The sequence below is a fragment of the Manacus candei genome, unplaced genomic scaffold (assembly GCF_025592945.1).
Source record: "Manacus candei isolate 608988 ecotype Guabito, Panama unplaced genomic scaffold, ASM2559294v1 h1tg000043l, whole genome shotgun sequence".
In the NCBI taxonomy this organism is placed as follows: domain Eukaryota; kingdom Metazoa; phylum Chordata; class Aves; order Passeriformes; family Pipridae; genus Manacus; species Manacus candei.
The window spans coordinates 994,090-1,018,494 of record NW_026138091.1 but is presented as its reverse complement, the minus strand read 5'-3'; the positions used below and the strand labels follow the sequence as shown (position 1 = coordinate 1,018,494).

Below are 24,405 nucleotides of genomic sequence, written 5' to 3'. Positions count from 1 at the left end.
TTATTTTCTCATCTGCTTTTTTATACCCCTTGTTAGCAGCAAGCAGTATCCTTATTTTAGGTAGGCAAGCAACAGTGTTTTCATTGGCTAGGATCTATGGGTGATACATTTGGCAAAGCTCAAGGCCTTACTGCAGTTCCCACATCCCAGGCCTACCAACTTTACAGCCTGCCTTTGTTTTCTCCATTAGGGCTGCGTCCTGACTTCCTTATCATCAAGGATACACTCGAAACTTTTCCCAGTCAATATCTCCATCCTGGGAGCTAACAGACCCGCTATTAACCCCTTCACTTTTCTTTGGCAGACTTGGGGTACAGGCCTAGGTAACCATGCATAGAAAGCAGTAGCTTTATTTTAGCTGCAGTGTAGCAACTCCCTCAGATCAGGCCTGTCCTTTCTGGAGCTAGAGACATATCACTAAAACAGGGGTATATGTAAAGCAGCCACAAACAAGGGCAACAGGACTCTTTTCTGCTTGGGGGGAGATGGGGATCCCACTCCAGGGAGCGCAGCAGGCACTGGTTTGCTAAAAGAGGAATTCAGCCCAGTGAGTCTCTGCTCCAAGGACTCTGTAGTGAAACAGGAGGAGTGCAGAAAGACGCTGGAAGAAGACCAAGGAAATAAACAGGTTCTTTCCCACCAACACCGTACTTCGGTTTTTGTTTTTTTTTTTTTTTCTCCAGCAAGTAAAGGGAAAAGACCACACTGGGAGATGAATTGCACAGTCTTGGCTAACCATTTCTGCTAAGCTTTAATAGGCTTGCAAAACAGACGTGTAGAACCCAAGGAAGAAGGGTGAAATAATTAAGAGTTGGAATGTGGGGCTTTTGTCCCTGCTGTAATTGTCCCTGGGCCAGATGAGAAACATTAGACATCCAACAGGTGATATTTTCAGCAGAAAGAACTGAACAGTTCCTCCTTTTTCTAAAGGCTACATACTTTTCCTATCTAATCAGTGATACAAAATGGAGAGGTGCTGACACAAGCAGGAGTAGCTGATTACCTCATCAGTGTGGCAGCAGCTCTCCCTTTAAAGTGTGAGCAATTCATTGTGGGTTTGGGAGGTTTTGTTTTTTGTTTTGCTTTTTAATTCTGTGCAAGAACCTGCAGTCACCTTTAGGACTGTTCCAGCCTTACTTTACATCTATGCTGAGGCCAACCGAGCACAATGCTACTTGCTGTTAGTCTCTAACCAACTCCACTGCTGCTCCTGCAATCAAAACAGATGTAAAGCAAGTAACTGCAGTTGCCAGCATTTTTTTACTCGTGTTATTAGTGCCTTTGACCTAAGAACCTGAGGAAGCTGAATCACCACATCTAAATGTAAGTGTGTACATAACCATGAACAAGAGCTTCTTCTGAAAAACTTCAGAGCATTTGTTCTGTTCCCCAACAGACTGGCTATCCCTATGTGGGAAAAAACCCTGTAGTTTCACAGAGGTGACCAGCAGACCTGCAACAGAACTATTCAATGATTTAAAGCAAGTGGGAAAGCAACCCTCTACAATGCAGTGACAATTGTTTCTTCCCCCTCTTTAAAGTAGGCCCACAAAAAAATCTGTAATGTTTGTATGGCTGTGGAGTTTGTTGGTTTTTTTAACTGTATATTATGTAGTGAATTTGTGTAGCGTTTTGCTGTGACACTCCTCTAGATTGTAACTGGCAATTAAATTTCATCTATAAAACATTATTAATCTCACAGATGCACAACTAAAGCATCAACATTATCTACTGGCCACACTGCACCATGTAAAGTTAGAGAAGCTGAAGCTACAACTAAAAGGGGAAGAGCCCTTGCCCACCCTTCTTTCTGGGGAGGCTCAGATGGAGGCTGCACCACAGTCCAGCATGGTAGATTTGGCCACCTTCAGTTATACTTCTGCCACAAGACAACAAGCAATACAGCAGAGACAAAAGGGTGCATGTACCTTTCTGGAGGAGCTGATGTGTTACACAGATGAGTAAAACCTCAAGATGGCCATAAAAGAAAGGTAAAGAGCCAGCTGCAGAAAGTCAAGTCACTTCCAGGATCACCCAGATGAAGTACAAATCAGTGTAATAATCAATTTAAAAATAAATTAATACCTTCTCTGAGCAGTGTTATGAGCCAGCAGCTCATAATAATAATAATAATAATACTGTTGGCAGCACTGGACAACTTTTTCTGTCCAGGAGCTGGGATGTGATGAGGCCCTGAACTCTTGACTTGGGACCAGTTTTGTTCTGATGCCAACCCCTGCCTTTCTCCATGTGAACCATTCATTTTCTGACATGGTGTTGCCTTTCCAAGTGTGACATCATGGCATACTTCCTTCTCACCACCTCCTCTTTTTTTAGCGCAGATTTCCAGTCTACCACAATGCAGATGTTTGTGGCATTCTGTGGTGCCATCTGTAAACCTCCTGGTTTACAGGGGTAAAGCAGGGGTAAAGCAGCAGGGGTAGGAGCCACCTCATAAGGAGCCCATTTGTGTATGACAGGGGTGAAATAATTAAAATTTCTCCCTCAATGCATATCTCCTAGAGTAGGTATCTTCAGCAACCCAAAAGCTCACATTTTTCCTTGTCTAGAAAATGTAAATAGCTACTCTTTCTAAAATAGAAATGAGAGGACATCTATGGGAACACATTTGGCTAGGAATTCTGGACAGGTAGGATTAATACCCACCAGTTTGATGTTCATCTGAGCCCAACCCAAAGTTTAGAATGGAAGATGTTTCTAAAAGAGGGAAATCTGAGATTCACATTTTGTACTTTGTGCAGAGCAAAGAAATGCACCAACCTGCACAATATGAATCGTAACTGCTCATTTTGGGATCTGGCAAGGAAATAGCAGAAGTCTGAAAGTGGTGTAGGAATTAGGGAGGCTCAGAGGGAATTGTTTATGGTAAAGGAGACAACATGGGCAAAGATGAAATTCCAGCTCCTGAGTCTTTTCTTCTAGGTAACTACTACTGTTTGGAGCCATTAAGATCAGGCAGGCCTTACGCAGCCACGCTGCCCCCCCTCTCCTTGCTCTCTGCTGCCTGTGCTGCTATCCCACCTGTGGTCACTCCACCCCAGGCTATGGCTCACTTCATGGTTGGAGGTGGTTCTGGGCAGGCCCTTTTTCTCTTCACTCTCCACACCAGCTAATTCCATGCCTCTGTGTGTATTTGATGTTAATTCTGGACTTAGGAGATCCCTTTCCACACTGTGACAAGTCCCCTGAAAATCTAAGTTGTTGTTTTGAGCAACCATTGAAGCCATTAGTCACTTAAGGAAGCTTGTCAGTCAGCAGCCAGCAATAATATATTCCTTGAATGCAGGCTGTCTCCTAAACAATAATAGTTGTCCAAAACCCATTTTTCCCTCTGTGGTAGCCGGATTTTCTGGGGATGTGTTGCATCTTCAACACAATCAAGAACAATGAGACAGCGAGACAAGTTTAGCAATTGCTTTGTGAGATTCGGTTAACATCACGTAAAAAATGGTTCTCAGATTCCGCACACAGACAGGTTTATGTAAAATATATAAACATTTGTCCAAGTTGTTACAGATTGCATAAATATGGCATTTTTACTGTTGCATTTACAGATGTGCATGTACAATGATATGCAAATAATCACAATCTGATTACAATCTTTGAAAGGTACTTGAACTTTGCATCCAAGTAATGCAATGAATGAAAAATGCCCACCAAAGAATTTAAATAGCAACTTATAACATGGTTTAAATTCATAACAAATTTCAATGTCTTCTCAGTAAAACTTTCACACATTTAAAATAGTTTGTATTCCTTTTATTTGTATATGTCAAAATACAATTTTTTTTTCCAAAATAGTGGGTTTTGCAACTAGTTTCATGCAGATACAAGGTCTGCTCAGTACTACCAATAAAATCAATATAGCACAGTAGCCATTCATTTTTTAGATATAAAGAATAAATAACCTAAATATAAAACACTAAAATATTAGAAACATGTATTTAATCATTCACAGGCACCCAAACTTTACCAAATATAATCCAAAATATGCCTAACTGTCTTGTAACAGAACTCAATACGTTGCAGCCATTCAATTCTTTATGTTAGCGTAAGACAATGGAAGTCCCTATGGTTCAGACCCACCTCTCATACAGATCAATAACAATAAGATATCTCAAACTATCCGTGTACCTTTAAAATCAAGAATCCTGAGCTTGGTAGTAAGAGCATAACCTTACATCTTCAAAAAACCAATCAACAGAGAGAGGACATCATGTCTTCCTTACCAAAACATATCCCACCCCCATAAAATTAACCCCCCCTCCCACAAGTAGGCAGTAGAACACCATGACCTTTTTAAATGAAGGGGTACAAATTCACATTTAATATAGTATACAGTATAATCAATAATACAATAGCTACTACAAGCTTTACAATGTACAATTTGTTTTAATGGCTGATCTGTTCAGTGGTTTTAGGCAATAAACTATGTGCCAATAGGATGTCATATTTTGAATGGTTTAGTGAAAATATAAAAGCTGTTTCTAGCAAAAACGATCTTCACTTAAGTACTTTTTTTGTTTGTTTTTAAAGGCCACTGAAATGTATAAAATGGTCTGACATGATGGTGTTATTAAACTGGATGCCTTCTCACATGGCAACAACAGTGCATATAAACATTATTGTGAGTGTAATGGGTTATGCTTCTCAAATGTTTTAGTACGTTACTTTGGCTAGCACAACAGTTTTGGACAGCACTCAGATAAATACAGGTATGTGAAATGTAGTGAAGCAGTTATATTTATGCATTTTTTATTATGGTGAACACTATCAAATGAAAAAAAATGGGAGAAAAAGATAATAAAGTATTTTATATAGTTTAGACCTTTTGTAAAGATAGGGCTCCATACCATGTACAATGTCTAAATTCTTTATACCATAAAAATTAACGAACTTTGTTAAACACACTATTCTGGATAGCCTAATTTGCAATAACAAACATTTGCAATAGGGAAATATATTCAAGCATGCCACGTGGTGGTCTGAAAAATCAAACCAGTACACATTTATATATACAGCATCACTCAGTACCTGCTCAAATGAATGTGACGATTACAGGATCTAACATCTTTCACTACAAACTTCTTTTTTTTTCTTTTTTTTAAAGTGACCAATAAAGGCAGAAAACAGGACTCTTAAAATATTTCTAATTTCAACTGACTTTAAAGCATTTTGTATAGGAAATAAATGCATATTGCACAAACAGTGAAAGCAAATGTTCCACCAAACATCTCTGTTCCAGGTGGTTGGACAATACAACTCTAGTTAGCTACACAAATATGTAATTCAAAAGGGCGTGTGGTCTCTGCAAATGGTAAAGCTGTGAAAACACTGTACAAGAAAATCTGGTACATGAAAATTTAGAAGGAAAAAAAAATCCAAACTTAAATCTTAAAGAAAAACTGAGTATAGGAAAAAACTGGGAATTGTGGCACAACAAAAACATTATTGAGTAACTGTCTTCTGTGAGAGCTGAAAGCTTTTGTTGATGTAAAAGTGTTTATGTACAACTAAGGCTTACTGGTTAAATATCTGAGGCGTATCTGGCCTTGAACACTTTCCTTATTATGCTGTGGCTGTAAACAAGATTTCTCAGTCATTTTATCTTCTCAGCAGCTGCATTTTAACAGAAACAATGATCTTGATACAAAAAAAACACACAGGTAAGAGGGTGTTTGGCAGGATATCTGAAAATGACAGTCTCCGAGGGATCTTCCCACACTTCCAGTGACTGCCATACCATGGTCCACTGGAGTTACTAGTGATGTGCAATACCATTATTTGCTGCTGCAGTAAACCCTTTATTTTGAAAGTTTGCTTATAACTCTGATCAAGGCCCCATTTTCATCTTTTAGCCTCTGGTTGTCTGCCTTCAGGTCTGGTAGCATCTATGAAAAAACGAAACGTGATGGTTATTTGCTGTTACACCCCAAGTAAAAGCAGCAAGACTTCACTAGCACTGAGGGTAAAAATCTTTATTCAGCTTAGGTATCTTGGCAGTCCTTGCCCTTCACATCAGCAGTTCAAAAAAATCTCACCTTTTAGCATGATACATTTAAGAGTTAGAGATTAGGAGTTTTCATTTGCTTGGACTAGATGCACTAAAACTCAGCAGTGCAGATGACCAGCCTCTGACAAAAGCATTTATAGCATGAGGAAAGTAATGAAATACTTCAAATTCCAGAGGGGGAGGGAGTTAATTACCAACAATTTGAAGAGGCTTGTCTGCACTGCACTTGCACAGTTTCAAAAAAACATGCTGTGGCTAAGCATCTCTACCACTGTGCTCTTGGATGATTTCATCCTGATCAGATAGAGTGTAATTCAGCCTGTTAGCTCATAGCATTTATCTTCCAATCACTTCCAAACTCATGTTGAAGCGCATATCCTGTAATTTGAGATCATGTCTCTGAATAGCACAGTTCACACAAGATCAGATCACTGTAGGAGATCACAGAACGCCAGGCTGCATACTCAGGCATACAAGTTAGGAGATGGCAAGTTACGGTTGCCACAGGAGATGGATGACACACAAGCACAAAAGCTGAAAGGCAGAAGCCGAGTGAGGTGAGAGTTGGGACAGGGTCAGACAGGAAAGGAGGACAAGTCAGTGCACAGAGGTTGGTACTGAGAGAATTTAACTTGCCAGAGAAACCAGAATTAATCTCAGTAGTTCTCCATAGCTACATTCACACACTGATAACAAAGCACGTATCATAGTCATGGCTAAATTACGTGTACGGATTCTAGCAGCAGGTTTACACAGGAGGTAACAGCCTATTCCTGTACAGTGGTTACTCAGTAACCTCAAGTGCAAGTGTTGGCAGGAGGTCCAAGTCCAGCTGCTGACCTATGGAACAACTGTTACACAATTTTTGGTGATGAAATTTTCTTGGCACTAGTTTGTTTTCATTTTATTCAAGCAAATTGTACTTCCAATCCCATTATATTCAAAACATTACTATGGAACAGAAAGAACTGAGAAGTTTAAAAATGCTGGGTTAATTAACTGTGCACTACACCAGAGGCTTCATTTATACCTGTCCTTGAAAGGATTCCTGTCCACACTCAGTTCATGGAACTGCAGACCCTCTCACAGAGTGAAACACGATGGTGCTCTGAAAATGACTGAGGTTACAGACTGAGGTTTATCTCCCTGCAAATATCAAAGTATGTGAAAGGAAGATGACAGGTGATCATAAAAAGAAAAAAGGTGGTCTCTACAAGAATATAGGTAAAAATTATTCTGCTGCCTTGGATTCCAACTCTGCTCCATTCTGGAGGTTAGGGGAAGCCACCTAAATTGAGCTGTTCAGAGAGTCAGAGGGAAGCTTCCATTACAGTTAAGTGAGAGCTGTGCTCTCAACAGAAAGTGGTGTGAAAATGCTGATGACTTTCAAAAACCATGTCAAGATGTTAGAAATTGGGCAACACAAGCGATCATTTGGCAATATTGAAGTACTACTTGTGTTAAGTTTTCTGAGCTGTAAAAAATAACTACTGTTGTCCAAGACAGGGGTCATATCCAGATCACATGCGCATGTACCACATTTGTGTTTGCACCTGTAATATTAGGATAAACTTGGGGTGTTCTACGGCACGTATCAGCAAACAATGGAACAGCCATTTGTTCAAACAAACCAATTAAAACCTTCCCCTCCTCTTTTTCATTCTGTTATGGATTTCATACCAAAGGTACTGGGTGAAACCACAACAGCCTTCATCTAGCCATGCATGGGGAAGCAAGAGAGTCTGGCTTTGTTCTGGTTAAATAGGTATCTCAACAAGTAGTGTTGTGTATGCATTCCAATGAAACCTCAAAGTAAATCCAGGAATGTCGCAATCCTCTTTCAACTCACTGAGTAGGGAGCTGCAGCCCATAATGCTTAATTATGCACAGACAGACCCACAGAGTGGCATATTTTCTGGTGAATTATTTTAACAAAATAGCTTTAACATAATCTGGTACCACTATATATCTGCAAATCTCTGTAGATAGATTTTAACCCTGATTAATAGGTAGAATTAAGAAAATATTTTCCCTTTTGTTCTGAATCTGCTAAAGAATAGGGGAAGACTGGTAGAAGACAAAAGGGTTATATGGCAAGAGGAAACGGCCTTAACTTGCGCCAGGAGAGGTTTAGATAGGATAGTAGGAAAAATTTCTTCACCAAAACAGTTGTCAAGCACCTGAATAGGCTGCCCAGGGAAGTGGTGGAGTCACCATCCCTGGAGGTATTTAAAAGACCTCCAGGCAGATGTGGCACTCAGGGACATGTTTTAGGGGTGGCTGTGCTGGGCTAATGATTGGACTTGATGATCTCAAGAGGTTTTTCCTACCTAAATGATTCTGTGAATAACAGGAGAGTCATCGGGAAGGATAAGCACAACTAACCTAAAATATTTACGCTTCTTATCTATAGTAATCCCCACATACTTTAAACCTAGCAAAATCACATAATTTCCTTGGAGCAGTGCATTTCTATGGTACTCAAACTTCTCATGAGATGACAAGATACACTTTTAATGTCAAGAGGCAGGAAACAGTCCCCTTTGCAGTAAATTCAGTAAAATTATAGGTATATACTGCACTTAACACTCTGAATTCCAATGTGTTACTCGCTAAAATTGTGAAGTATCTTCCTGTGATGAGATTCTTGACTAAGATTAAAAATGCACTGTTTTGCCTATCTGTATCATGTGACTAGCTACTAACTTTGCAGTGCTGTCATTGAGCAAATGATTATTCAATAATCACTTGACATATGTGGGGCCAACTCAGATCTATACAGTAATAATAACGTCTGTGTTTGCTGGAGGATTTAACAGTTTTTACATACAAAACAGCTTGGTGAATAAAGATTACAAAAAACTCATGAACTGTGAAGGTACCTGCTTAGATTACACAGACACGCTGCTGTGGTTAAGCTACTATCATATTGTCAAGCCTTCCTCCTATGTTTCCATTGCTTTTCTTTTACTACCCAGGCTCCTCAAGCTCTACAATGATCTGCCATTGAAAACTCGCTCTACAGAAGGGAATACTGAATATTTTTCTGTGGTTAACACCCTGAACTGGCTCACCATGGTTAAAGGAATGCTAGTGCTAGTAAAAAAGGATGGTATGGATGTGGACAGCAGGCATTAGATTAGCTCAACTGTGTTGAAAAACCACATTGTTAGCTGAGGCTGATGTAAGACAGGCTGCCCTAAAGGGACAGCTCTCCCTCCTCATGCAGCAGCATGATCCTGTTGCTTTCTGCATGTTAGTTTAATGATTCAACAATGCTGGGGTAAGATGGATCAAGTATTATAAAGAATAAAGGGATTTGTTTTCAGTCAGGTCAGTGAGCTAACTTGCTCAGCAAGGGTTAACACAAGGGGACATTAAGGAATGCAGGGCCTGGACCAGGAACAACTTTTCTATCCACATCCTATTGTTAGTCCAATTCCAGGAAGACACTAAGCCAAAGGAAAAAACCTCTTTATTTCATGCCTCTTAGTGGGGAAAACCTGAGATCAGATTCTGAGAAGAATGTACACTCATTGCCTTCCTTGTAAAGTGGGAAGGTAGGTAGATGAGAGGAAGCAGTTTAGCAAGAGGCGTTTTATTTATTTTTTTCAACTATACATCTTAAAAACTCACTGAAACCTCCAGCCTAGACAGTTGTTATATAAGAGGAGGAAGAAAGGTATATAGATTTGGTGTAGAATGAAATGACATTTTGTTCCTCAAAGAAGTTTTGAACCTTCAGTGGGTTTCTGTAACAGCCCTAAGAACAACAGACTAGAATTTTTTTCCAAGATGAAACTCAAAAAAATTGGTACCTTTAACAGAAGGGGACCGAACCAATCTGACACACTAGGCAGGTTTTTTTGTGTCTGTGTTTTTAAAGCCCATGCATTGTAGGACTCTCATCTATGACTGGAATGCCTACATATATAGCAATATAAATCAATAACTTAACAGTGCTAAAAACTGGATGTTTTAAGTTGTCTAGGTGTATATAAGTATGGGTAAGAACCACACGGGAAGTTAGTATGTGTAACTAATAACTGACTTGAAATTCCAACGCATTTCTGAAACAAAACACTTTGATTCGCCCCTAAACACTAAAACACACAAATGTAAGAAATAAGGTTGCTAATGCAACTGTTCATGGATGCACAGTACTGAAACCAGTTCTCAAACGTTCTTTTGTCAAGACTAGATTTGTATCAATTCTATGCACTTCACTTAAACTGCAGTAAGAAAGCTCAAATCTTAATTTCAATTTGTTGGAAAACTAGAGGCAAAGCTATTTGAGCATTTACTCAAACATCAAAATAAGGGACTGACTTCAGTGTATGCTCATGCAAACTCAAATCCTTTCAATTGTAGCCAAGGTTTTAATATGTCAAAGGTCTGGATCATTGCCAATTCATCTTCAAGGACAAGGTTCAGTGCTAATAAGGGCAATACCACACCATACCAACACATCTGCAACACCTGTAGTTGGTACACTGGACATCATGCTTTAGCCACACTTCCAGAACTGAGAAGCAGTAAGTCAGTTTTTGACACACAGGTGTTAATAGTAAAATTCTGCCCAAGCACAAACTGAATGTCAACACCTGCCTGGCTACACAAAGGAGAAGGAAGAAATTACAAGTCCACAGAGCGCAGTTGCCTACAGGACCCTGACAACTTGGCAAGCACTCGGGTCAAGGCCCTATTCTCTGTCACCAGTCGCTCATTTATGTGTCTCAAAGATTGAATCTGCTTTATTTGTTGCAGGGTCTGCAGGAATCAAAGAAAAAGGGGTGAAAGCAAGAAAAAAATCCACATATATATTATGTTTAAAAGAATTAAAGACGAGCAAAACTGAAAGAAAACTTAGAAGAGACAGCCCTGTTTAAAGTAGATAAGTTGCTGTGAAAGGAAAGTATCAAAGAAGTGGCACATTCCTGAAAAGCAATCTAAGAACCAGCAGTGATTAGTCACAGTTTTCCAAAACAGTTCAGGATGCCTTAACAATGAGAGCTATTCCTGGAATTCTTCACTTAACATCCTAATTGCACAAACTAAATCCCCTATTCAAAAGTCTGTAAATAATGACACATTTAACATATACTTTTACACAACTATGAGACAAACAATAGGAATAGTATTTAATCTTTAATTCAAAACTTTCACATACTGCTTATTGAAAGTAAGCTTTTGAAAAAAGCAATATATTCACATTCTTTATTTTTATCAGAAGCCCAACCTTCCCTAACAGGAATTTACAGGCTGATGATAGAAGCTTGCATCCTGTCTTCCACTCTTTGACAGACAATTATTGTCCTCTGGTATAGTTTGCTTTCTAAGTATTTAACTTCTGAAGACCCCTGAAGGAACCACAGACATGGTGTCCTCCCTTACAATAAATTATCTTGGTCTGAATCCAAGGTTGCCAGAGGCATCACGGTTGCCTTCTGCCTACATCTGCCTGTCAGCTTCAATTATTTCAGCAGAACTTGGTGCATGTATTTTAATGAAAAGTATTTGAAAGTTAATGCTGTTTCCAAGCACCAGAGGGAGCTAAAAAATGAGCGTGAAAGGAAACTTCTTATTAATCAATGACAAATATCAAATGTCAAAATAATGTTGCTTTCACATTTCACTTTAATTCCATCAGTTTGGTTGACTGTGCCCAATATTTATATCAAAGGACATAATAAAAAACAAACCTGCCAACTTTCTCATTCTTCTTAATCATATCAGAGAGTTTAACATTGCTAATGAGGATTGGTTGAAAAAAACCCAACAAACCAGAAATGAAATTTATTTTAAGTATTTTAGTATTTTGCTTCTGGGATTCACTTTACACGTAGTTGAAAAAACCAGAAATCAATATGGTAAATGTTACTTATTGGTCAACATCTGAAATCTATCTACTGTTTTTTGTTAACTAAAACCTGATTTTTGTTCACAGTATACAAATGGAAGTTTTTCTTTTGATATTGTAACATGCTGTCTAATATATAATTTATAAAAGATGAGATAAAGATTGAAGCAAGATTTAATGTTTAAGTATCTATGGAATTATAGGCTACCATCATTTAATAATAATAATGGTATTTAATAACAGTAATTAATAAGCTAATAAAACTTATGAGTATCACATGAAAATTACAGACTGCAATTCCATCTTGAACGGAGTCAAGATATATTTCACTCCAACCACCTCTGAATGTTTCTTGTTAACCAACATGTTATAGAAGCCAAGGACTCAGCACCTTCTCAATCTTACACGTCTGACTCCTTATGCCAGCTTCACTACAAGCTCTATGACTTATGTATGACATGCAGCTGGAACTTTGTCATTTTCTAATGACATTATAGAAACCAGTAATACTGCCAGACTACGTCTCACTGACACAATAATACACTTTGTTATTAATAGTTTAATGTGTAATAATTTACTTACTTTCAGTTCCTCTTCCATTTCAGATATCCTTCTTTCTAGTGCTCTTCTTTCCTAAATCAGAAGGTATGTATTAACACTGAACAATACAATTTTTTAAAAATTACAGCTTCTAAATGCTGTGGTAACAGTGAAATATTTCAAGTTTCAAAGATCATACAACCAAAAGCATAGTGTGGACAGGAAACTTGTGGTGGCAGTGATATATAGAAATTTTGTCAATATGGAATTTTAATATCTAAGGAGGAAGAGATATAGAAATTTATATGAAGTCCTGCATAATATACCCCTTTTCCTTTTCAAAAATTTAGACAGGTTGTAAGAACCACTGGTTTGGATTTATTTTTCATGAGCTAGGCTTTTTTAAGAGCTTAATATCCAAGAAATGCAGAAAATGATCAGAAACAAACAAGAATATTAAAAGATACCAGCACAAAATTTTAAGCTTTCATAGACAAACAAATATAGCTGAAACATCTGTCTCAGCCCAGTGGGATCTGTCCACACCCCAAACTGCAACCTAGTGCTGATATACCCAATTTACATTATAGGACTTAGCTGAGTACCAAAGAAATCTAGCTACGTAAGATCACCTGTTTCTTGAGTAAATGTTTCCTGAATATTTTCTGCGTTTCCCATATAGTTTTATTTGGTTTTTATTTTCCTTTTTACCTGAGAAGCAGGAGAAATTATCCTGTCTATAGAACTTGATTATACTAATTACACAACCAAGCTAACTTATTGAAAGCTAGCTTAGTGTTTTCTATACTACACTGCAGTCTGCAGTGCAGACACACATCCATATTTCTAAATATTATTTTGTTTAAACCTATTTTTCAACACATCTGATAGATGAGCAGTTAATGCAACAGAATTTGGGATTTATAGCTTGATTGCTTGCTTTCCTGTGTCAGACAATGCAGTGTTTCTCATTTAAAAGCAGCTGCAGTTATCAGTACTCTACATTCAGATTTTTCCAGAGTGTGAAAGGCAAAAGCAACAGATTATTGCGAAGTGGACATATGCATCTGCATACAACGGTGTTATGCAAACAGCAAGCAGCATTGACTGAGGTGTGTAAAACTTTGGTTAGATCATACCGCCCAGTAGATACTGACTCTTGCCGGCCACCTTTCAGATATAAATCATTTGAATTTAGTTTAATCACAGTGCAGTTACACCCCAACATTTTCCCAATATAGCAAACAACTTTAATTTTTATCAAAGTAATGTATTACTGCAGTTTTTAGTACATAATGTACTTAACTCCTTCGAGTTAAGACCTTTTTGATAATGACAGTAACGGGTATAATAAATACCAGCAAGTTAACTGATGTAAGTAACTAACATAAACCCCACGCCATCTTACAGCACTTAGTATTGTATCTAGCTTTATGGAATATCATGTATTATGTCTTCTTATATTAAGAAATATTCAACAATTCCTGCAATTACCAAGAGATGAATGGATGAATGATCAGATAAATTTCAAAATTTCAGGTATCTAGAAATTTTTAAGCCTTATGATGCATTTTCTTAACTATGTTGAGGTTGTCTAAGAACAACTATTAGCAATAAAAGCCAATTCAATAAAATCTTTATTTCATTAACTTTTTTTATACTTCACATTATGTAAAAGAAACAAATGGACTGGTCTAGATATAAGATTCTTTGTAGAACCATACTAATCCAATTACTTGGAACTGCTTAGTCTCTTAGGAACTGGCTTGAAGAATGCCAACACATTGCAGTTTTACTGGGAAGATTTGCCAGTATTATTTGATTAGTTCCTGGACTCAAAGGAAGGGTTTGAAATCTATGCAGTCTAAAATTTTATGGTAAACTTCCACAACTCTGCAAGGTATGCCAAGGAACATTTACAACTTGTAAATAAGAAAAATACATGCTAGTCTCTCAGCTTATAAAACACAATAGCTTGTTTGTATTTATCAAAGCAACTAGGAGCTACAGGCTTGTGCAGTGAGATTGAGGTACAGGGATACACACAGACGAAAAATTGACCCCAGAGTTATACAATTTTAAAAAAGTAAAACCAAACATATATGCCTACATATATTCATGTATTCAGTAATACAAAAAAAAAACCCCAAAACACACATCTCCAAAACCCAAATTCCCAGCTTAGTATTTCTAAGTTTGGGGAAAATTGGTTAAAGGGACCTACAGTTTTCCAAATTCTAATCCAGACTGAAACTTGGCAGTTTAAGTTTTATTACCATATCATACAAAATTCTGCAAAGGACTCAGCATATTTGTCAGAGTGACAGGTTGTTAATGAAACTCTTATTTTTGCCCGTATATTGCTAGGACCTTGCATCTGTGATCCAATCTGTACCCCCATCCCCAAAGAAACAGCCCCTTTCTGGTAAATAGTTCTCAAATGAACAATATTGACAATGCATCAACAAGTCCCATCATGGAAACGCACTTCTGCAGGCTCAATCCAAATAAAATTCAAAGCCAGTATTTTTTAAATATTACTACTGTGCAAATGCAGGTTTAATACATATTACCATTTTCTTTACTGAAAAGGTATGTTTCAGCTTGAAAATGTCATAGTTCAAAGATGCCTTCAGGTTTTTCTCTGCTGGTCTTTAATTTGTTCCAATTTCCCCCTTCCCTTTCTCTATGTAATTTATATAAACATCTCTAGTTTTTTATTTTATTTTAGTGAATTCATATACTTGGATAAGTATACTTACAAACATTCTACAATTTCTTTCTATTTGTTTACATTTATATTGTTACATTACACATTATAAAGGTGTATTCAAAATTATTATTAAATTCTGAATTTGATAAGCTTTTTTCTAGAGATCAGCTATTGATGACTAGCAGCTGAGAATCCTGCTTCAGTCACTTTCAAAGTAAAAGAAACTTCAGATTTTAACAACACAGGAAATACAATTGCAAATATATTCCTGATTTAAATTCTTGTCCAAAAAGAAATTTGTAATTATAAAGTACAAAGAACATCTAAATCTTGTGTAAATCATGTTTCAGCAATACAGCATTATAATTAATTTTTTTTACCTGCTAGTTTTATTACTAATATATCTAGGAAGAATAACACTTCTGAAAGACATTTTCCTGTTGGACTAAATGTCGTTTTGAAAAAAAAAGGTGCAAGAATTTCTAATACAGCCAATTGTTTTAAGGAAATAGCCTGTTTTGGGAAAAAAGTAAAGCAGTAATTTAAAACTGAAATAAAGTCTATCTATGCAGTACTCCATACATTACTATGGAACCTACATAATAATGGATGCAGCTAAATCTATTAAATAATTAAATGTGCACTTGTGTGGCCATGATAGCAAGCAAGAAACTAATTAAAGCTGATGATGAAACTTTTCTACTGATGAAATCACTGTTTACAGTAGGATGCTCAAAAAATCAAGGAGAAATAGGTGCTGAAAGGCTGTTGCAATTAACTGGAAAGACTATCAAGGTAAAGATAATGGAACTTCAGGAAGTGCCTGAGAGTATTTCTACATCTTCATGTGCTCCTATAAAATCTACCGATTGTTTGTTTATACACCAGACAGGCTTGTAGAACTAAAACTTGTTTTCCAAACCTAAAATACTGAAAGCAAATACAAAAGGCTAATGAATGTAAAGTTTACCAGGGATAAACAAATGTTTACCATATCAGTTTAAGTTTAAGTTTCTAATGTGTCACTCCAGAATCAAGGGAGAAGAAAAGAACAAGTGGTCATGAAGGAAGTCAAGACCACCACAAAACCAATATAGTTTGCTTTACATTGCTGTGAAACTAAACTTTTATAGGGTTGGATTTTAAACTAGCATGAAACTACAGCCTAAAATTATCATATGCCCAAATTTCTGAAATAATTCCTGTAGTCTATCTCACATATGACTTTATTACATGACTTCTTTCCCATTCAGTTTAGGGTTGTCTGACCCTGATGCCCCTCTCCTCACACTGCTTAACTCCTTCTTCTCCTCTCCCTCCCTGCCGTACTATCATACTCCCTCTGGAAAAAGTTATAGTGTGAGAAAAGAGACAGATAAAGATTAATTTTATATCATTTGCAGGTTTAAGGTCTCATGTCTGTGAGACACAAACAGCTATTTCATTACCAGCAATAACTGGTGAAAGAACACAGGTGCCTCTGGAAAGCTCTGAGGAAATTAAATTCACTGAATCTTGGAAATGCATTAGAAGATGAGACACTCTGAATCTGCTTAACCCTCTGGAATGCCAACATTGTTTTGGATGAAAAGGAACAAGCAGCAGGTCCCTGGAGGGCAGTGGGGTTTAGAACCTGGTTATCATGAATGAACAGGCAACATGAAGGCAATTCTTAAGAGTAATTCCATCTCACAGTATCTCACATTCATTGCCATTTTAAAACCTAAAATCCCAAAATCCTCTAAAAAATGCAAGTTATAAGGAAGTCTTCTGTTCCCATTAAACTATATCCAAGCCATGGGTTGCAAAACAAACTAAACTAAAGCCTGTATTGGAGTACTTAAAAATTCTTTGGCAGAAACTCACCCTTTTCTCCATTTCCAAGAGTGATCTGTCAGCAAATCTTTCTTGTCTCTGAAACACAAAATTAATAAAGACATTGATATGTGTTCTTAAACAACACAGAAATGAGGAAAAACAATTAGACATTTTTGTATTCTGTCTGAAGTATGTCTTCAAAAGCATTTTAAAATGTGTTCATGGAAGTAACAATGAAATAAAGAATGAAATGGATTTATTATGAACTTCCTCTGTAACCATTCCTTTATTTAATCACTATACAGCCTCAAAACAAATATCTTTTAAATGACATTTATGTGGTACACATGGAAGACACTTAGGAACAGGTAAATCGTGGTAAGCACGATCTAAGAATACGAAATACTCTTTCAACAGCAGTTTAAAGACAAATCTAACTTCTGTTACATGTTTAGTATTACTGTATGCAGCAGTGTTATCGACAGCAGTTATCCATAACTGGAATGCACTATTTGCTCTTCATTTCCAAGATAAAGCTATCTAACCAGCCAGGAAGAACTGGTAGTTATGCCAATCTGCTAGCAGGTTTATGAATTAATCAATCAATCCTGACTGTCAGTTTGAATATAAGCTTAACAGTACAGAAAGTGTTTATTCCTACCCTGCAAACAAGTTGCATGCAGACACATGCTGGCAAGAACCACTACTGCTTAACTAGGCAGGAGGCAGTCTCACAGATTATGTTCACACCTGAAGAAGAGAATCCTGCACTTTTTTCTCCTTAGAAACAGAAGTACTCTTCTCCATTCCCATCTTTGGATAAAAAACAAAGCTGATGACTAGTAAAGAGTGGCCCATAACCTGGGGTGCTTCTGGTTTACTATCTACTTTGCCAGCTCAGTACATACTTTTTTGTTTTATACAAACCTGAGTGGTCTTCTCCAGCTGTAGCTTAAGATCTGTGAGTTCCATGTTGGTGTCATGTAACTGTGCTTTCAGTTTTTCATTTTCAGCTAGAATCTGTTCATAAAGCTAAAAGAAAATATTCATTAAAAAATACCAGATAATAATTCAGTGAGATTAGCTGAAAAACTTTAAAAGCATGATTGAACTGCATGTAAAATTAACAAATACATTAATAGTATAAAAAGTAAAATTAAGGTGTTTAGCAAGCACTGTAAAGAACTGTTACCAAATATCTCCAGGAACAAGTAGCTTTTGCACGGGGAGCACACAACTTACCTTACACATAGTAAAAAAATACTTGCCACCTTTTTTTCTTTGACTTTACAGATTACACCACCACAGTAAACTTTTCAACAAATTCTTTCTCTATTTTAAAGCAAGACCTAAACATATTTTTACCTTATACATATGTAAGCTAGGAAACATATAAAATAAAAGGCTTCACATATGTGCAAATCAGCTTTAATGACACAATCAAATAAAAAAATAATATGATAGTATTTGTCATTAAAAAAAGGATCTTGGCTCCTCTGGATTTCTCCCTTTCCTTAAAGAGAAAAGTGCAAAAGTCAGCAGTTGTTTTGTAAATGTGCATTTTCCCCCACTGTAGTGGTTGCTCTGCTTCTCCATTCATCTTAGTTGCTTTAAGTAGCGTTTGTGATGCAATGGGAGATTATTTGCAAACAGTTTATGAAAAACAGTAATAACGTTCTACTTCTGCACCAAAATTATTGGATCAGATACCTTCTTAAAATCAGGACTATCTTCTTTTTCTAGTCTACTGGAGTACGGTTTCCGATCTTCAAGATAACTCTGTGATCCCGATCGTCCCTGTGCTGACTCGTAGCGATCCCCTGAAGACACGCTGAGGGAGCCCGTATCATATCTGTAAAAGGAAAGCTCTCATTTCAATTTGCCTTCACGCTCAAACTGAGACCACTCACTGTATCAAACACTGAGTTTGCTGCTGCTCAGCTAAAAACAACCAAATGCAATTATGTATTTTATTTAGACCACTACCTTCTAACCTGATGCAAATTTAATTTTTACATTCCTTCAGTACTGCAAGATTCTCTGTGAATGTGTTTTCAAATTGCTCAGTCTGCAGAGCAACGTATATAGAGAAATATTTTCAATTAAATCATTTAATTCAAGCAAAAATCCTTCTTTATTTATAAACAGGACATATTCTTTAAAAAATGTATTAGTTTAATTGAAGAGTTTTAAAAAAGTAATCTCTAAAATACTGGCATACATGAATTCTCAAAGTTTTATTACAGAAACCAAGATTTCAGAACTTTGTTGTGAATTCTAATATTTCAGTAGAAGTAGTTCATGAAAGAAATCTTCAGCAGTCTTTATCCTAGTAATCACTAAATTACAACTGCTATTAATAAAGTTTAGACTAATTTCACACTATTCCTTCTTCACTAATCATATGCTAAAGCAGTTTTATTTAACAGATTTTCAGCAGAGACAGAACATAATAAAATCCAATAATTAATTCTAAAGGTCTAAAAAGAAATCAAACCCTTTTAAAAATACTATTTCAGCATTTACTTATTAACAAGTCCTAAGGAAATATGATTTTCAGAGGCTGTAGTACTTTTCTTGAGGTTACACAAGAAATTTTCAGTAGGTATTCTTAAAAAGGGGCAACAAGAACCTCTTGTCTTCTTTGTAAAAGCTGACTCCATGCTGATAAATCCGTGGGGAATAGCACTGTATCCATTAAGTTCTACAAAATGCCTGCCTTCAATGTACTATAAATACAAGTTCAATATATTCCCCCAAATTCAGTATTCCACCCACACAAAGAAAAAAAAATGTCAATACTGTAGCTTTACAATCATATTTTATACAAAATTTAAGTATCATTACAGCCCTTTAAAGCTCAAACCAGCTTAACTAGTGGGGTTATGCTGAATTTATACATAAAGAACTTAAAATGACAATATGTGGAGAAAAAGTGTAACAGTTCTAAATTAATTTGTTTAAACTGCACATACCTTGAAATGCTATCACTCTGAGGCGAGAAGAGGTAAAAAAAAGAGAAAAAGAATAATTCAATAATAGTTAATATAAATATATTAGTCATATATATATTATATAAATATAATAATCAAATAAAAGTCAGTAATTTAATTCAATACAATATATAATAATCTATGAACAAGTACAGCTAAACAACTATATTAAATGTACACGCTATCCACCAGTAGGTATTGTCTGAACATTTCCAAGCTTCAATTTTGTTATGTCTGGAAAAGAAAAGAAATATGTGCTACAATGTGCTTGCCAAAATATGATTTACAAGGATGTTAACATCACACTCTAAAAGTCTTGAGTGCCCTAAACACTGTAGTAATTTCAGCAGTCAGTGCATTCTGTTATTTGCCTGCCTGTTATTAAAGGCATCAGAACTGTGTTCCCTGAATTCACTATTCCTTCTTCCTCTTCTCTAACATATCTATAATAACTTCAGCTCAAACTAACGATATAAATTAAGCTACAGGATAACTGTTTTAACACAGCATGACTGGAAACAAGTTACTACACCACCAACATAAGGAAGTACTTATTATTTATTTAAATAACATAGTTTCATTTTTTATATTACTTTCATCCATTCATTCCAGGTGAATCCACAGGCACAAAATTCAATCACTTTATTTGACAAGTGAAATTTAATTAGAAGTGATGACTTAAGAGTGAGGGAGTGCCCTTTAAGCATTACATCAGTCATACAAACCTTTTTCCCCTCTGGGTGGTCAATACAGATTCATAATTTATTCCAATTATAGTAACAATCTTGAGGGCAGGTATTTCAGTCAAGACACTCTACTGTTGTATCATCACCTGGACATCCTCCGATGTTATTCCCCCAGCAGTGGCTGAAGCCTTCCCATAGGGTGTTTTTTTGGAAGGTGATGTGCCTTGCTTGGTTTTCTTTTACAGAAGTAAATGGTAGTTTTTCAATATGTAGAGGAAAACAGCCGCATTCTCCACAATATACTCAATTTCCCCTTTGACACCTTGAAGTACATTTACTGGATATCAAAAGTACATGCTGTAGCCTAACCACTCCTAACAAAACATTGCTATTTTCTGTTAAGAGCATGAATAATGCTGAGAATTAAGAGATTTTGTAGAATATGTCACAGTTAGGTGGCATGCACCTATACAGAGATAGTTTTTAGGCTACCTAGCCAAAAGAAAACTAACTCTCATCTAAGCAGGAGTCTTACCTTGCATCATCCATCCTACGTGTAAGCATGATCAGTGTGAGATTACAGAATTCCACCATGTAATCAACGACCTACAAAAATCCCTTTTCCATTGACTCCTTCTCTGGAGGAGAGGAATTTTTGTCCATAAAACTTTTAGTTTTCTATTTTTACAAGGACTGTTGCATGCAAAAACATGCTAAGCTGGTCCTTTTAACCTTTAACTACAATGTAGGACAGCCACTATGAGAAGTAAACTATTCTTAAATATTTCTTAGCAAACACGCTTCCTAAAGGCTGTTTTTCTTTGCTTCTAGTGGACTCCCTATGGTGCTGTGGTAATGTGAAAACTTTCCAGATCTCCATTCCCATGCTGCACTATAGCTTCCCAAACAGAAAGGCAAGTTATTAAGTCACATAGAGACCACTTTAGAAACAAAATTTTCCAGCTACACAGGGGGACAAAAAATGAACTGCTGAGGCAAGAGAGCAGTAATTACTAGAGGCAGGCAAACACAAATGCAGCCCATTCCTGCTCTCCTGGCTGAGGCTGGGAACCTGAGAAGCCAGACAAGGACGCTGTAATCTTCAAAAAACTGTCCTTCAGCAATTTCTGTTCCCCAAAAGCTGTGAATCCCTGCTCCTGTTGCTCCAGCACCATCCTGTTTCCATACCTCACTGAAAGAGCCTCATATTTCTCAAGCACATGCCTGTTCTTGCTCCCCTCACTTTTCATAGAATGTGTTTGGGTTTGGTTTGGAGGGTTTTTTGGTGGGGGTAGTGGTTTAGCAGTCTTAGCTGTTTTCACTATTTTCTCCTTCAAAATCAGTCAGTTCTGCTTAGTTCAATTTTTGACATTTGATAAAAATCTGTGAAAAAGTGTAACTGAGAATCTGCAAACTTTGCATAAAACTTGTCTGAAGACAAATGATGCCAACAAAGATATGCCTGTGCATCCAAATCACATGAGATGCGTGTTCTTTGTACAGTCATAGAACTGAGCAGACTCAGCAGCCACAGTTACATTGGCAGCACAAAAGCAGTAACAAAAAATTAAAACATACATATCCTTACCTACACAACCTGACCCTGCACTATCACTCTATACAGACCCTGGAGACCTAAATAAACTGCATATTTAAAAAAGTACACTAAGTTTCTAGACAAGCACATTACATTTTAGTGAGGTTACAATAATTACTGGTCATGAAAATAAAATATTAAATTCAGGTGGAATTTTCTGTACTGTTATAAATGAGTGTTTCTGTAAAAGTGCCACAGCAGTGAAATCGAAAAACAAAATTTGAATACAGCATTTAAGCAACACTATTAATCCAGTTTCTCATGTTTACTTCCACAAAACTGGAAGACCTAATGACATTTATTATCCTAACATCGCTAGCTCCCACCTTTCAGAAATCACGTATCTGATCTCTGGCTAAGATAAAATTCTGGTCCATTTCACTATAACCTAACCACAGTTGTAGTATCTAGTCAAATTACTAAGTTTTTGGGGTGTTTTTTTTTTTTAATGCATCATTATGAAAAATAAGCTTCACAGAAAGACATTTTGACTTAGAATCCTTCATCTACCAAAGTAATCTTCCAACTTCCTTATTTTTAAATGGCTATCCTAAAACTTAGTTCTAAGACTGTCCTTAAGAACACCACTTTCCTTTAAGTAACATGGCATTTTTGTGCTAATTGAAGAAATTTTATGCCCTTAATATTAAAAAGCCTAAGCAAAATTTCATGAGAATAACATCCAGCTGTAAAAGTGCTTAGCAGTCTAACTTTTTTTTAATAGCTCTCCTTTATGGACAAATGATCAGCTAAGGAGACAAAAGACAGTTCTGAAGTACTGAAAAACAAGAAATTCAAATTGAAATCTTACAAGACAGTTCCTTCAGAGACCTCCAACATGAATAAAATAATGATTTTTCTGATTCCTTAAAAAATTCAGGTTAGAAACTATTTTGTCTGAGGTCCTTTAATTTTCTCTGTTGCATGCACACAAGACCTTTCTTTACTTAGTTTAAATTCCTGAGTTACCAGCAAAGCCTTTGGAAGCTTACAGTTACCACTTTCCACCTCTGGCTTCTAGCTTCACCAACCAATAAAAAAATCAGCAAACAAAAGCAACAATAGCATAATTTAAGGAAGTAATACAGATTTTCAGCATTTCCAAACTTTGTCTTCCAAATAACAGTACATCAAAGAATCAGCAGAATTGAATGGGTTAACTATTTTCTGAACATCTGACACTGTAATTCTAGTTTACTCATATCTCTTTCCTCTCTTTTAGTATTTTCTGCAGCTGATGTGACAAAAGAGCTTATATCAACTTAGCAAAATCAATTTATGTGACAGGGAACTGGTTCATACATTCAATTTGTTTCAGAGCTCTCCATACACTCCTATCTGATATTATATTGATTTATAATGAAACCAATTACCAACGTCTTCTTAGGAAGTATACAGCCTAGGAGAGTGTTTTGACTCCTAAGTCAAGCCATGATTATCACAGAATCATTAAGATTGGAAAAGATCCAAGATCATCGAGACCAACCTTCGACTGTACACCACCATGTCAACTAAACCATAGCACCAAGTGCCACATCCAGTCGTTTCTTTAACACTTCCAGAAATGGTGACTCCAGCACCTCCCTGGGCAGCCCATTCCAATGCTTAACCACCCTTTCAGTGAAGAAATTCTTCCTGATGTCCAACCTGAACCTCCCCCAGAGCAGCTTGAAGCCATTTTCTCTTCCCCTGTTGCTGGTTGCCTGGGAGGAGAGGCCAATCCCCACCTGGCTACAACCTCCTTTCAGGTAGCTGTAGAGAGTGATAAGGTCTCCCCTGAGCCTCCTTTTCTCCAGACTAAACAATCCCAGCTCCCTCAGCTTCTCCTCATAGGAATTGTGCTCCAGACCCTTCACCAGCTCTGCTGCCCTTTTCTGGACAAGCTCCAGCAGCTTCAATGTCCTTCCTGCAGTGATGAACCCAGAGCTGGACACAGCACTCAAGGTGTGGCCTCACCAGTGCCAAGTACAGGGGGACAATCATTTCCCTGATCCTGCTGTCCACACTCAGGATGCCCCTGGTCTTCTGGGCCACCGAGGCACACTGTTTGTTCATGTTCAGCCAGCTGATGACCAGCACCCCCAGGTCATTTTCCCCTGGGCCACTTTTCAGTCATTTTTCCTCAAACCTGCAGGACTGCAGGCGGTTGTTGTGACCCAAGTGC

At 37.0% G+C, this 24,405-nt stretch overlaps 1 protein-coding gene across 8 annotated transcripts in view; it reads right to left on the bottom strand.

The window, feature by feature from the left end:
* Positions 1 to 3,425: 3,425 nt before the first annotated feature.
* The window catches only part of PPP1R12A (protein phosphatase 1 regulatory subunit 12A), a 112,603-nt gene continuing 91,623 nt past the window's right edge, over positions 3,426 to 24,405 (bottom strand). For 4 of the 8 annotated variants that reach the window (XM_051795711.1, XM_051795715.1, XM_051795710.1 and 1 more), the window contains 7 exons: positions 19,941 to 19,957; positions 18,676 to 18,817; positions 17,893 to 17,997; positions 17,014 to 17,061; positions 12,477 to 12,527; positions 10,643 to 10,804; positions 5,822 to 5,912 (listed from right to left, as the gene is read on the bottom strand). In XM_051795711.1, the coding sequence (XP_051651671.1) occupies positions 10,670 to 10,804; positions 12,477 to 12,527; positions 17,014 to 17,061; positions 17,893 to 17,997; positions 18,676 to 18,817; positions 19,941 to 19,957 (498 nt within the window). In that variant the 3' untranslated portion in view covers positions 5,822 to 5,912; positions 10,643 to 10,669. Of the gene's footprint in view, positions 5,913 to 10,642; positions 10,805 to 12,476; positions 12,528 to 13,573; positions 13,605 to 17,013; positions 17,062 to 17,892; positions 17,998 to 18,675; positions 18,818 to 19,940; positions 19,958 to 24,405 lie in introns of those variants that run through there. The other 4 variants (XM_051795713.1, XM_051795717.1, XM_051795714.1 and 1 more) reach the window with 3 other exon arrangements.